The sequence below is a fragment of the Saccostrea cucullata genome, unplaced genomic scaffold (assembly GCF_032062105.1).
Source record: "Saccostrea cucullata isolate Sc308-1 unplaced genomic scaffold, CSIRO_AGI_Scuc_v1 ctg4913, whole genome shotgun sequence".
Taxonomy (NCBI): Eukaryota; Metazoa; Mollusca; class Bivalvia; order Ostreida; family Ostreidae; genus Saccostrea; species Saccostrea cuccullata.
Window position 1 is genome coordinate 2,220 of NW_026939230.1, and position 15,077 is coordinate 17,296.

The following is a 15,077-nucleotide window of genomic DNA, read 5'->3' on the forward strand; positions in this document are numbered from 1 at the left end:
ATTAGCACAGAAGAGATAAATACAGGTCATTTAGACATGGCATTGAACCAAGAAAACTTCACCCTTACTTTGTAAGATACGCAAGAGCATGCTCTACGTATGAACAATTTCTAAAACGAGGTAAATTATTGACGGGCGATTTGATGAAACAAGAATATCAGCAGTCTCGTTTAAAGTCAACATTTCGTAAGTTCTATGGTCGATACAATGACCTTGTCAGCAAATACAATTTTTCTTCAAGTCAAATGCTGACTGACGTTTTTCATACCAATTGTTAGTCCATTATTTGTACACTGGGTTGACGACGAATTTTTCCCGTTGTTTCCTGATCATGACAACGCAGGGTAGCATAATTTTCGAAATCTTTTTGACAGCATGACCGAAAATTACAAAAATTGGTCAGATGAGAAATTTAGTTACTATGCACCTAAATCAGTGTTCAGAACTACTCAACCGTGAACTATATGACGTCACGTAGGTAAAACGCTAAAAAGTCCAAAACACGTGAAATTTGATGATGGCGAGTTTGTCAACAAATCTTGTCGCATCATTTGATGCACCTGGGGTAAACACATCGTTTTTCAATATTTTGAGAGGATATGGATTTCTGGCAATCTTGGTACTGTTTATGGAAGTTCCGTGGGGTCTGGTTTTCGAAATGCTTATTTCATGAAAATGACAATAACGGGTAACTAAGCAGTTTCCTGTAAATTTTCCCCCATAAAACTTGTTACTCGTTGTCAGAGAAGGCCTGGAATGGTTTTCAATTAACCGTGACGATGACGTTAACGCAAAACCGAGTCATGTTACGGACGATTTATTCGTCCTGCCATTTCTTAAATCGCCACCTTACTACCACAAAAACCGCCATTTATACAGTAGACTATGACAATCATTACGTTCACATGAAAAATGAAAGAAAATAATTCCGAAATTTGTTTTCTTTTTTTTTTTGAGGCGGTCAACATACTGTTGTGTTCCTCTCACTGGCGAATGCGCGCATCGTTTGAATAATTTTTTGGTGTGGTTACCGATGCCCAATATAGCCAGGGTTAGAAAGATAAACACTGATGGATTCCATGCAAAGGAGAAAAAAGAATCTGACAGAAGCTCGGGAGATACATTGAAGTTTTCGATTTTCGCTTTTGGGGGGTAACGTCATACGAGCTTCAATAACTCATGAATTATTAGACAAAATCAAATGGATTTTGGTTATATCTATTTGAAAGATGATTTTAAAAGTTATATAGAAATCCTGAAAAAAAAGTTAAAAGACAAATAAATTTAGTTCACCTCAAAAGTTTACCCTGCGTTTCTTTTTCCTTTCAGTATGTGTTTCCGTAATACGAAAAGGTAAAAAATAGCAAACCATTAAAAAAATCTTACTTAAGAAAGTCGATAACGAGATAAAAAGTCATTATAACGACTTAAGAAAGTCGTAATAACGAGAAAAAAAGTCGTAATTACGACTTAGGAAAGTCGTAATAACGAGATAAAAAAAAAACGTTATTACGGCTTCAGAAAGTCGTGATAACGAGATAAAAAGTCGTAATAACGAGATACAAAATCGTTATTACGACTTAAGAAAGTCGTAATAATGAGATAAAAAGTCGTTATTACGACTTAAGAAAGTCGTAATAATGAGATTAAAAGTCGTAATAGCGAGATAAAAAGTCGTTATTACGACTTAGGAAAGTCGTTATAACGAGATAAAAAAAGTCGTAATAATGAGATACAAAATCGTTATTATGACTTAGAGAAAGTCGTAATAACGAGATAAAAAGTCAAAATAACGAGATAAAAAGTCAAAATAACGAGATAAAAAGTCGTTATTACAACTTAAGAAAGTCGTAATAACTAGAATAAAAAGTCGTTATTACGACTTAAGAAAGTCGTAATAATGAGATTAAAAGTCGTAATAGCGAGATAAAATGTCGTTATTACGACTTAGGAAAGTCGTTATAACGAGATAAAAAAAAGTCGTAATAACGAGATAAAAAGTCGTTATTACAACTTATTTTTTTCTTCATTTTCTAATTTGATTCTTGTAGGCTTTCGTAAATGTAGAATAATTCAAAGCAGGATATTTTTATCATGATTTGAACTTTTGGATTTTATAAAGGTTAAAACTACTCAAGACCTGGCCTGGGGGCCATAAAACTTTGACGAGCTCACTTTTGATCTCTGTCTCACTTTTTCTAAAGACGTAATAGTAGAAAAGTGAGACTGAGATTAAAAGTGAGCTCGTCTAAGTTTTAAAACCCCAGGCCTGTTTATGAAAGAAAAACAAAATATTACAAAAAAGAAAAAAAAGGAAAGAATTGTTTAATTTATTTTTTTCAGAAACACACATATTTCATTCATAGTTTTTTTAATGCTTATTAAACAAATTTCAAATTTCGATTAATTAAAACCTTTATACAAATGACTTTTTAGAAATTTATTGCTAGAAGTATTTATAATTTATCAAATCTTGGTATGTAATAAAAGAAGAGAAAAAAAAAACTGCAATAGAACGGGATAAGAGGGTCGAATGTCGCTGAATGCATGTAAAAGCAAATGAACATTCTACTAGAGAAAAATTAACTTTCACAGATGACTGAAAGCCATTATAAGCAGCTGATCGCTTTGTCATGTTTAACTGACCTTTTTATGCAATGATAAATCAATAGAGAACATTATTAAATTTTGCATATTTAATTTTTCCATTACTTGCAAGATATAAACAATTTACTTATTACTTCCTCTTGTAACAATATCCTGTGTTTCTTCTCTCAAGGAAATGCGAATTAAAATGTTTGGATGAAAACAAAGCATAGATATTAAGCTATAAACTGTTACCTGCATGTTTCGTAAATTTCAATTACCACAAGAATTTCAAACACCATTGCTTCGTTGAAAATAAGTAGTCGTTGAATTACAACAAGTGTCTCATAACATGCATCTCCGGTCTGAGGAGGTAATAGGACTGGCTCAATTAGGATATATTATACAATTATGGACTCTCTTGATGTTGAATATGTTTTGTTATTCACAGAAAAATATCCACATTGACCTCGGCTTTGCCATTTTAACAATTTTAATTTTTTTTGGATAGTTAGACAGGTTAACAGGTCGACAAGTTGACAAAATGACGAGTTTTGGTTCACAGGTCGACAGATAGTTCGATTATGCTTTAAATATCAAGACGTATTCAGGAAAAACAGGTCGACGGGTTGACGGGTTGACAGGGAGACAGGTTGCAAGTTTAAAGAATAACTGGTCCATAGGTCGACAGGTTGACATATGTTTGCCTGAAAGTCAACATGTATTTAGGAGAACGGGTCGATGGGTTGATAGGTTGACAGGTCGACATCTACAGTAGGCGAGTTGACAGGTAGACAAGTTGACAGTTGACCTTCGTATTAAAGGAATATAGTATCCCGATTGGGTGTCAACTGACGACATTTAAGATCTGGAAATTTATTTTGAGCGAAAAGTTTTTTTTCTTTTTAAAATAGATGCACGTAACAACTGCTGACCTGTCGACCTTGGTTATGACACTGTCAACCAGTTAAGGGAAAACACGTCTTATGGACTATTTCTTTAAACGTATTCATTTTACGCAACAAAAAAACATTAACTTTTTCTTTTTTATCATTGAGATTTTTTCTTTCCTTTATTATAAATTTGAAGGAGGTACTCGATTTTGCTGATCTACTTTTTCGTATACCCTACTATTACTTCGATCATATAAAATAACTACATACCAGCAAATTTTCGAGAAAAAATTAAACTTTACGATTAAATCCCCCTCTTTTTTGAGTCATTTCTATATTTTAATATAAAAAATACAATGTCCTATTTTATAAAGCCACACAGTGATCATATGTATTTAAGATAATTTATGAACTTTACAGACAGATTGGTTAAATATTTTTTTTAAAAAATATAACATAAGCCCCTGCAATCATCTGATTGACAGTATGCAAGTCCTTTTCTTTGAAAATATTGAAATCGTGTCCATTTTACATTTTTTCATTTTTTTTTTTTTTTTTTGGTAACTTGAAACTCTTTAAGCAAAAAAATGTTCAATGAAAATAAAGGTTATATTGAATGATTGGAAAAAAGGAATAAAAACTACAGTTACATGTAACTCAAGGTACTCAAATAATTTTGGCACGTTACAAGTGAATGAGCATTATATAATTAAAATTTGATAAAAATCTCAAGTAGTTAATGAAAGCACAATATTTCCTTTGGATTGATTGATTGATTGATGAATTGTATGTCGCCTAAACTCTTATTCAAGATTTCTTAACTCATATAGAAACATCACCGTATACTCTAGAAGGGCTTGATTTAATTTTTTCCTTTTCTATGGAATAAATACCATTGAACGGTGAGAGTATTTTTTCAAACCAACGCCTACCATGCACGGTACTTCGCTTTGAATGTCTCATAGGAAAGACCAGTGACTTCAAATAAAGTTTCGTGTGCTTGGCAAAAGAGTATTCCTTACATACAACTATGTACGAGGGTTGATCCAAAAGTAATGTCACTTTGTCCACTTTAATATTTGGCGTCCTATCATCAAATGTTATTTACCAAAAGATGCATAAAAATATATCTAATGAAAATTGAATATTTCAAAGAATTATTTTTAAGCGATTTAATTTTATATAAGTTGAAAACACTAAACATAAGGGGCGTCGCCACAGCTCAGCTAAACGTCACGTTTTAAAGTGTATATTGTGAGAATGAAAAAAACAAACACATCAAAAAGCATCCAGAAAGCGTCTTTTATCGCCCAATAATTTGAAAAGCAGAAATAAACGACACCTTTAGCCTTTAGTTGAAAATAAAATGACGTCACTGCTTTTTAATCATAAATATTCTTGTTTTAATCTGATGTATTGGACAAAGTAAATGTCCGCTAAAACGAACTGTTATCATTTCGTAAGTTCAATGGTCGATACAATGACCTTGTCAGCGAATACAATTTATCATTGCATAAAATGCTGACTGACGTTTTTCATACCAATTGTTCGTCCATTATTTATACACTGAATTGACGACGGATTTCTCCGTTATTTCACGATCATGTCAGTGGGCACACGGCGAGTGTGACCGACCAGTAGGGGATGCTCACTCCTCCATGGCACCTGATCCACCTCTGATGTTTCGGAGGTCCGTATTTGCTCTGCTCTTGTTTTGTATTGTTTTATGGACTTAAACACTGTTCATTATCTCCATATCCTTGCTTCAGAATGGGGAAATCGACAGTAGAGACAGTTACAATGATTAATCAGACACAGAGGACAAAATTTAAATGTAGACTTGTTTATATATGGTTTCAGTGATTTTAGACAGGTCATGGTTCATTAAATAATCAGCAGAGAAGAGGAAGACCGAAACATGGACGTCGGTTGAAAGCCTTCAACAGTATCTAACGTTGTCAAAAAAGAAAGACCTGACACGGTTAGAGCAATAAGAGAATTTTTTTAATTTGTCTTATGGTACGCTTCAAAGAATTTTGACAGAAAACAATGGAAAACTTAATTATATATAGAGAGTGAGTGTACAATACACGAAGATGCCAATAATACTTAAAGAAAGTGAATTATGTGGTTGTGTTTGTGAGTCTCAAATATTTTAAATGAAATGAAGGGAAGTGTTTAAATGTTTAATGTCGGGTATCCGTCATATGACGTTATTTAGGTGCGGCGACAACCATAATTGCACTTTGAATAAAATTCAATATTTTGAAAAGTATTAATCATTTATGATTGGAATTTTTCAGGACTGATCTGTAATAAATATAGCTTCGATCATGTATAATTTATTTCTTGATTTACGTTGACTAGTACCAATTTTATCGAAGTTGTGACATTACTTTTTGATCAACCCTCGTACAGTTTGACGTGGTGCCTAGGACGAGAGTTTAACCAGGACCTTCCAATCAAAAACCGAATACCCTACCACTAACCACTAAGAATTACTTAATATACATGTAATTAAAAGAATCAGAAAATACAAGAAAGTGAATAATTTCCATTTAAAGTAATTGAAACACATTTTTATATCTAAGGTTATCCATGTTTTCATTTCTCTTTTTAATTATAATTATTCATGACATAATTTAACAGCGTGCATTTAAAAGTTCTGTATTTTTTTGTCATAATTTGTTTTCAATGCTTAATTATTTACATATTTTGTCAGACGATATTGGATCGATATTTTACATCTAACATCATTTTATTCAACATTTTGAATAGCTTTGTATATGCATTTACTCAATGAAATTGGTTGCGCATGTTTGCCACTATGCTATTTTGTTATTTAGCCTGATGTTTAGTCTTGCGACAATAGGAACACTTTTTGAATAATCACAACCTTAATGTTTTTCCTGTAAACAAATTGACAATGTTTGGACTAAAAATTCTAACATTTATTTCTACGGTGCATTATGCTGTATCGGATCAAATTGACAACGTATCCAACATAAAAGTGACTGCTTCGGGCAAATGCTTGACATCTAGCAAAGTCATGAATGTTTTAAGCATCATTGGACAAAAACAGTGCATTCGAAAATGTTTACAGAATCGCCAGTGCAAGTCTGTGAACTATCGAAAGAAACAGCTAAATTGTGAACTGATAGCAGGAAAAAAGGGGGAATCGGGAACCTCTTTAGTTCTGGACTCAATGTGTGACTACATTGAAATGGAATATCAGCCTCAGGTAAGTAATGTCTCGACATTCCTATATCGATGTATACTGTGTTTTGTTTATCATTAAATTAAAAACGAACGACGGATATGTCAGGAACGGTCTTGGACTATGCAATCGAAATATATATGTATAATAAATAATTTTTTTTAAATATTTCAATTTTACATCAAATTTGGGACATACAGTCAAAATTTGAGCATTTGATTTGCTCTAGTTTTAAAGTTATACGTGTATGAACACAACATGTTGCAATGAATCAATAACGTCAATGATGTCATCCAATAACGCAAAAAATTGTCTTAATAGCTTTCATACATCTTAAAAGAAAAAAAATATCTTGATAGGAAAGCATGTTCACGCCAATAAGTGTTGGTTGAATTTTCTATATTTCAAGACGCAAAAGTTTTTTTTTTTTATAGGGTACTTTTTATGCAGACGAATAGGAGAACATCTCCTCGAAATTTAAATTAACTCATGGCCCCGAATAGGCGAAGGTACATATAGCTAAAAGACGCTGAGTCTCATGGGTCATCTATTTCATGAGCTGGCTGGATCTTGTAAGGCGACACCGTGTAAAGAGGAGTGCGTGGCTCTAAGTAACGGAAAACCATTCTGCATAAATGGCAGTAAGTAATAAGCAAATAGTAACCTGTTCTGAAATAAATTTCTATAAAATATTTAAAAGCTTCTTGGAAAACGAATCAAATATTTTGTTTTAATCTACAGCAAAAATTGACAATTCTTTGATTAGTTTTTTCGACTGAAATAAAAACGTTAGTACGTAAACTAAGTCTGCAAAATAAATCCTAATTGTATATTAAAATTAAAGTTTATTAATTCCTGTAGTTAAATTTATAAAAAAAGGTATGCACGCATGTCTTTCTTTAACAGAATGTTGCAGAGCAATTGTAAATATTTGGTAGCTCTCCTTGTTCATATGTGTTAAACCATGCAATTGTTTTCTCGAAAATCTTTATAATCTTCATTTTAAACCGTTTAAAGTGAGAAAATCGAAACTGTTTTTAAAGGAAATATGAAATTTCAAAAAAGTGATTATTTTGTTACAAAATTAAATAAAGAAATATGTATACTTTTATACATCTTAAAAATAAAATTTTAATTTTTTTTTACATTTCAGTTTTATTATCTCATTTTCTATACAGAAATTCTGTAAATAGGGTGCTGAATAAATTTGTAATGAAATACCCCGAAAAGAAAATGGAAGACATTGTTTTTACTTTTAGTATCCTAAGTGGTACATGTATGGGACAATATGGAATAGAAATGTGAACTATATAAACCCAATAAAGACCAATAATCGATTATCAACAACAAAAAAAATTATTGTAAATATCCTTATGATTATTCCATGAAATGATTAAAGTTCCATTTATGCAACTGCATGTATATTGCAGAATGTCCTACATCCTGGCAGATAAACGGAGAGAAGAAATATTGTTTTGTTAACAATTCTCTAAATTGGCAGGCTGCCAAGGTATGTATTTAAAGGTGGCAGGGGAGCTGCCATCTTCTGTTGGTTATCTAAAAAACACAAGAAGGTTCAGAACTCTGTATAAATAATTCAATCTTTGAAAATCCATGTCCCATTTAAGATTTTATAAAACATTATATTTCATCATTTTCCTGTGAAGAGCTTTAAAGTAAAAAAAAACCCTCTCTTTTATAGGCACTTATGATCATTGAAATGTAATATAATGATCATACAAAAACCTGCATTGACACATTTTTGTGGTCTCAACCAAAAGACTAACAGCTTAAAAAGTACCAAGCAAAGGTTCAGATGTATCATTTTTAAATAAACTTAGGTTTGTCGCAACCGATGCTTGAACCCACTTATTCCTGATCATAGAGTTAGCACTCTAGTGAATATGTGATCCTTTTATATTTTATTTCCTTAGGATAGCTGCACTTGGATGGAATCACATCTTCTGGAAATAGAGAGTGAGGACGAACAAACCTGGATTCAAATCAAAAGTACGTTTTTATGTTTTCTTTCTACAGCAAAAGGTTTGAAATATAGTTTGAAATCTACTCAGAGTATTTTAGGACATAATGTAGACGTATTTCTATCAATACTTTGCTACTTTAAAACACTTACTTTAGGCGCAAAAGTAAAAAGCTAGTATAAAGCAGGGAATTTAATCATGGACCGGACTGAGTACATCTTGGATTTCTTAATTCCCTATAATGACCAATCTTGCATGGAAAATACATCTTAGGAAACATACTATCAGTCTTGCTTCGAATGCTGGGTCTGACCTACATTTTCTGGATGAGTGAACAGGTTAATGTTTTTGGTGCAGTATTCATTTCCAAGTTACTATGAGCGTGATAATGACTAAACTTGCATGGATGATACATCTTAGGATGCATACTCCCTAACTTCCTTTGGATGCTGAATCTGACCTACATTTTCTGGATGAGAGAACAGGTTTAATTTTTGGTTCAGGGTTAATTTCCAAGTAACGTTGACCTCTTTAATAACCAAACTTGCATGGATTATACATCCAAGGTTGCATTCTACCAGGCTGGCTTCGGATGCTGAATCTGACCTACGTTTTCCGAATTAGTGAAAAGGTAAGTTTTTTAAATAGGTTTCATTTCCAAGGAACTATGAACCGTATGTTGAGCAAACTTGCATGGATGATACATCTTACTAGGATGCACACTAATGGACTTGCTTCAGTTGCTGAATTCGGGATACATTTTCCAGATAATGGACCTGGTAAAAGTTATGGGTGCAATGGTCTATTACCAAGAAACTATGAAGGTTTATAAAAAACCAAACTTTCACAAACGATGCATCAAGGGATGAAAACTCCCAGACTTGCTTAGATGCTGGATTTAAATTATGTTTTCATGGTGCAGAAATTGTTTGAAGATTTTATATAGGTCTATTCCATCAGATAAAAATTGCTTAGATTTTGCATTTTTGGATGTTCACCTTTTATTGGTTAATTGTGTGGCTTTGTCTTACTTAAAGACAACATTCGTTGAGGTGAGCTCTGTAATCTCTGATTACCTATGTTTAAATTCAGTTCACAATTTGTTACCCAGCAAAACAAGGAGACTAAATGAGATATAGATCATACTTTCATGATAATGATGATAAGAAGAAAAAATACATGTGATTAAATTCAACCCAATTTCAGTGATGAGGGTTAATTTCATCATGAAAATCATGAAAATTATACCCCCTATTTTTTTCCCAGCTTTGATTGGCAGTCATGATGTAATACGCATGCGGGCATACAGCACCTCATTTTTTCCGCAAAGCGATTTTATTATACCCCTTGCTCGAAAAGCGGATCTGTCTGTCTGTACGTCCGTACGTCTGTCTGTCTCTTAAGCTCTGGGGTATCCATCTCTTATCAGCAACTCCTCTCATACCGCTGAATGAAATTTAATGAAACTTTCACAAAATCTTTATTATAAATTGCAATTGTGCACCTTTTATTTTACTCTTCGATCCGACATATTTTGGGATTCCCATAGCAAAACATGGACACTGATTATATATTTATATGGTAGATTGGGGTATCATTAATTTTAGTGAGCTCATTACTCTCAATACCTCTCGTTTTTGATAACTTTCTTTTTTCATATTATAACTTTTACGCCGAGTTATTCTGGTCGACTTTTAGCAATATAAACAACACTTACATGTTTACAATATAAGTTATTCCTTTCATTTGTTATTGTATTTCATTAGTCCTAATTAGGACATCTTATATAATCACATCGTAAATAAGATTGAGATTTAATTATAAAACATGTACGAGGTTTACATACAATATTATGCTTCATAATCTACTTGATTTGTGCAGACGTGAAGTAATTTGCAGAAAATTAAACGGGAAACAACACAACGTCGCCTGTGTGACGTTACTGATGTCATAATCAAATGTGCACAAAACAAACGTCAGAATTGTGTACCAAAATTTATAACAAAAGCAAACCCGCGACCTACCTTAAGTAACCGGAATATCCAGTTTTAGGGGGAACAGTAACAATATGGATATGAAGGAATGAGGGAAAAAAGAGTCATTAGAATTAAATTCTCCCGAACTACAAGTAGTATTTAAATTTTCAAATAGATACATGTACGTTTGTTCAACAATTTCCAAAATGTATCTTCAATCATTTGCCGAATATTAGCATATTTAACTATTTTCCTTATTTTTCAACGAAGCACTGTTACAACACAAAACATTATAACAACGCAAAAGGAAATAAACTGGGATTATTACATTTTGCAATATTATATGTTGCGTCGAAATAAACGCAAAATGTAATAACGGAAGATGTAATAATGCATAATGTAATAATCCAAAAAAGTATTGTTACATTTTGCGTTGATTTTGACGCAAAATTAATTACGCAATGTAATAATCCCTGTTTATTACATTTCGCGTTGTTATTACATTTCGCGTTGTAAAAAAGCACATACGTTTATCTCCATATATCATAAAAATTTTAGCCTCCGGGAATAGATGGTGGATGGGGGGAACAGACGAGGAGTCGGAGGGCACGTTCCACTGGAAATATTCAAAGACGACATTGAATTACACAAACTGGTTGAAAGGTGAACCTAACGGGGGTACAGCAGAAAATTGCCTCGAAATGCGTCCTGAGGGTCTTTGGAATGACAAACCTTGTTATTATTCTATTTACTACATTTGTGAAAAAAGATAAAATAATAAGAGACTTTTCAATGTTGTACATGTACATGTAGGTTATTGTGAAGGTTCAAAAATACTACTTTTAGCATATAGATCACACTCACGGTCACACGGTCATTTAAAGAAGCTTTAATAGTGGAGTATGCATACCAAATTTAAATATAAAGTCTTCATCGTTCATGGTTCAAAAGTTGTGTTGAAAGTTAAGGTTTGTAGACAAAAAAGTTATCTGTAGCATATAGGTCATAGTCACGATCACAAGTTCATTGACAATAGATAAATGTATGAGGACTTTATCTGTGATGGTTCAAAAGTAATAGCGTAGGTTGAAGTTTGCAGACAAACAGACGGACCAAAAATATACACCCGGATCTCTCGATCCAGGCGCATAAAACGAGACTTACATTTTTATGAAGGGAATTTAGACGTTTAGAGAGCATTAATATTTCGTTCTAAGTTGACAAGACATGATGTGCTTACGAAATGGGTATTTCCAGTGAACTTGTTTGGGCTGATCTTGGGTTGCACGTGGTTGAAGGGGTTAGGCAAGGGAATGCGGAACTATAGGAATTAAGTATAATATGCATTGCAAAAAATTGAATGCTTCTTGAGATATCGTATATGGATTAACGACCTTTGTCTTTAGCCCTTAGGCCTCAAAATAATTAGGGGTCTTTCGTAGGCTATAAAAAGGTTTGGTATGAGGTTTGAATGCAAAATTTCAAAACTTCTTTTTGTGGTACAGGTTAGAAATCTGTTTTTTTTCTCATTATTATATCTTTTAGTTTGATATTTTATTTTAAATTTGCAGATTTAACGTTTTTGGCGAATACAATTATGGCTGATCAAGGATTTTTTTTGTATGTAATCAAGAAACGGCACTTAAGACTCTTAGTCACGATATGCATTGTACTCCAATCACTTTGAACAGGAAGTCATACCAAGGTTGAAAATAAACATTCGATTTAAATAGATATTTATATTCAAATTATATATTGCAAAATTATTTAAAGTGCAACAATCTACACATACCTTTGCTGATGGTGAAACAAACTACATGTGAGACTTAAGTCAAATTTTCATTTCCATGGAAAATTTTAATCAAAATTTAAAATCATAAATCTATAATTTGCAGATAAGATCTCTTTTGGTAAATAATGCGGAAAAATATTTTTATTTAGGAATACATGTACAGGTGTATATGACTTCAACATTTAAATATGACAAAATTAATTTGATCAAAGCTTAAGACATATTTCCTGATCCCTGGATCAGAAGTTGAAATTTATCCAATCTGATAAAAAAAATTGCTGAAAAAGTAAAGAATTGTCATTTACTTGTAATTAGTTTTCTTTGCATAAAAGAAATAGAAAATAATTGAACATTTACGAAAAAAACACAAAAAAAATCATCATAACAAATGATATTTTCTAAATAAATAAAAAAATATTAATGTTCGTCTGAAAATTGACACTGAAAAAACACATTAACAGACCTTTGATTTGCTGCAGAGGATTTAAATACAACGAGGAAAAAGAGTGCTGTATACTGAAGTCTTGTTTAATACGAGGGTTGTTCGAGAAGTTCGTGGACGATGTCAATCTTCGTTATATTACTCACTAGAAATTTAAAATAAGTATAATAAAATCCTTAAAAATAAATGTTTTTTTATGAGTGATGTTTCATTCTATTCGATTGAACAGAAATTAATTTACTTTTACATTTAAAAATCAACATGTTTTGCATCCGCGGAGCACCTTTAACGGCAAGGTAACGTCAAAATAGTGTCAAAAATTTCTAAAATATACTATTCCTATACATTTCGCAAAGTGTAATCCAATGACCAATTATTAAATCCTTTCTCTAATACTTGATTGATTGATTGTATATTGTTTAACGTCCCTCTTGAGAATTTTTCACTCATATGGAGATGTCACCGTATGCCAGTGAAGGGCTTCAAATTTTGACCTTTACTCGGCACTTAGGGCCATTGGGCAATGAGGGATCTTTATCGTGCCAACTTCTGCCGCTGACATGGGGTTTTGGTTTTTAAGGTCTCATCCGAAGGACCCGCAACTTTCAATTCAAAGTGCCGAGCGCATGGAGAAGGAACAGTTGATACCCATTTTTATCGACTTAGGTCATGCAGTCTCGGCCGAGATTCGAACTCACGACCTTCCGATCACGGAGCGAGCGCTCTACCGACTGAACTACCATGAACGGTTTAAATACTTGAAATTCGTTTTTTAGAATTGCTCTCGCAGTATAATTTAATTTGTTAGGATTTTTATTTCTTTTATTACTTAAGTCTATTTTCACAGGATAAGCTACTCTAAATGTTTTTCCTTGACGTTCAAACTTTAAAAATAGTTTTTGTTAAGATTTCTGTAGAAAAACGTTTCTTCACAGATTGTCCTCATCTGATACAAAGTCTCTGTCACTCAAATACTGTCTATACTATTCGTACATATATGCACAACTCGCTTGTGAGATATTTTTCCAATTCTTCAACATTTTTTTTTTGTTTATTCAGGATTTTTCCTGAGTAAAACAAACTTGCATTTTTATCGGCTGCTCCGTGATTCTAAAACGTCAATGTTTTTGTCGCTTTCAAAGAGAACTACACATCTTCTCAAGCTGATTTCTTTCTAACAAATTCAAAATAACAATTCTAAATTTAGATTTCTAGGTTGTTTTTCATTTTTGCTTCACTTTACAGAGAATATGACTACAGACATCATTTAGTGTATTGTTCGTAACTTACAAAATTTTGACCTGACCCGCGATCCGATTTTTGCATTTTGAAATGTGGATAAGTTCTAAAGAAATTGTGGTATTGTAAAAAAAAAAGACAAACAAACAAATCCTTTGGATTTATTGTGAACATATTTGTACCAAATTTGGATAACATATGACGTCAAATAACAAAGATATTACAGCAGTCCACGAAATTTTCGAACAACCCTCGTAAATATTATCATATAGTATATTTATAGTCCCTATGTAATCTATACAAAAGCAAACAGTTCATAACATCACATATTGACAGGATTTTGGCCGTATTTACCGGAGGGTCATTGCGCGTGCAACGGCATTGTGACGTCACAATCAAAACCTCAAATAAGGTTGTAAACAATGGTTGCAACGGCCACAGCCAGCTTTGTATGTGAGCAGGATAATGTTAGACAAACCTATCACAGGATATTTTTAAACAATTGGATGTCTTGCACGTAGCGAAATTCGAAAAGGAAAACACGGAGGTTACAAATTGTAATTTGTACATCTTTTTTTTAATTTTCAACGAAGAAACAATTATTGATTCTCTTAACTTGGTGTTGAATATGGTTTGTTATTCACCAGAAAAATAACAATATTGACTAATATCGAAAAGGCAAGAGAATATGGTAAAAATTGTGAATGTTGCTTTCTGAATGTAAACAAAATCAAAAATAAAAAATTACATGTTGACAAGACTTGATTTCTTGCATTTCATGAAATTTCATATCACAAATTCATATAACAAATTAACAAAAAAAAATGATGATATATGAATGAAACTTCAACAAAAATTGGAGAAAACAAGACATAAATTCAAAGGCGATTTGAAAGGTTACTAAGTGTTTAATTAAATGATATAAGTTAAAAACCTTAAATTTATAATTC

At 32.4% G+C, this 15,077-nt stretch overlaps 1 protein-coding gene across 1 annotated transcript; it reads left to right on the forward strand.

Annotated features, from left to right (window-relative positions):
* The first annotated feature begins 7,134 nt into the window (after positions 1 to 7,134).
* On the forward strand, positions 7,135 to 11,460 carry LOC134252588 (hepatic lectin-like). Its single transcript, XM_062735087.1, has 4 exons — positions 7,135 to 7,337; positions 8,127 to 8,206; positions 8,631 to 8,706; positions 11,213 to 11,460. The coding sequence occupies exons 1-4, from the start codon at positions 7,235 to 7,237 to the stop codon at positions 11,425 to 11,427; spliced, it is 474 nt and encodes a 157-aa protein (XP_062591071.1). The 5' UTR covers positions 7,135 to 7,234; the 3' UTR covers positions 11,428 to 11,460.
* The last annotated feature ends 3,617 nt before the right edge of the window (positions 11,461 to 15,077 follow it).

Bases quoted from the DNA above. Each gene is read 5' to 3' on its own strand.
- LOC134252588 (XM_062735087.1), top strand. From the start codon at position 7,235: ATGGGTCATCTATTTCATGAGCTGGCTGGATCTTGTAAGGCGACACCG. The intron at 7,338-8,126 runs GTAAGTAATAAG...TGTATATTGCAG, and splicing joins ACCATTCTGCATAAATGGCA to AATGTCCTACATCCTGGCAG. The intron at 8,207-8,630 runs GTATGTATTTAA...TTATTTCCTTAG, and splicing joins TAAATTGGCAGGCTGCCAAG to GATAGCTGCACTTGGATGGA.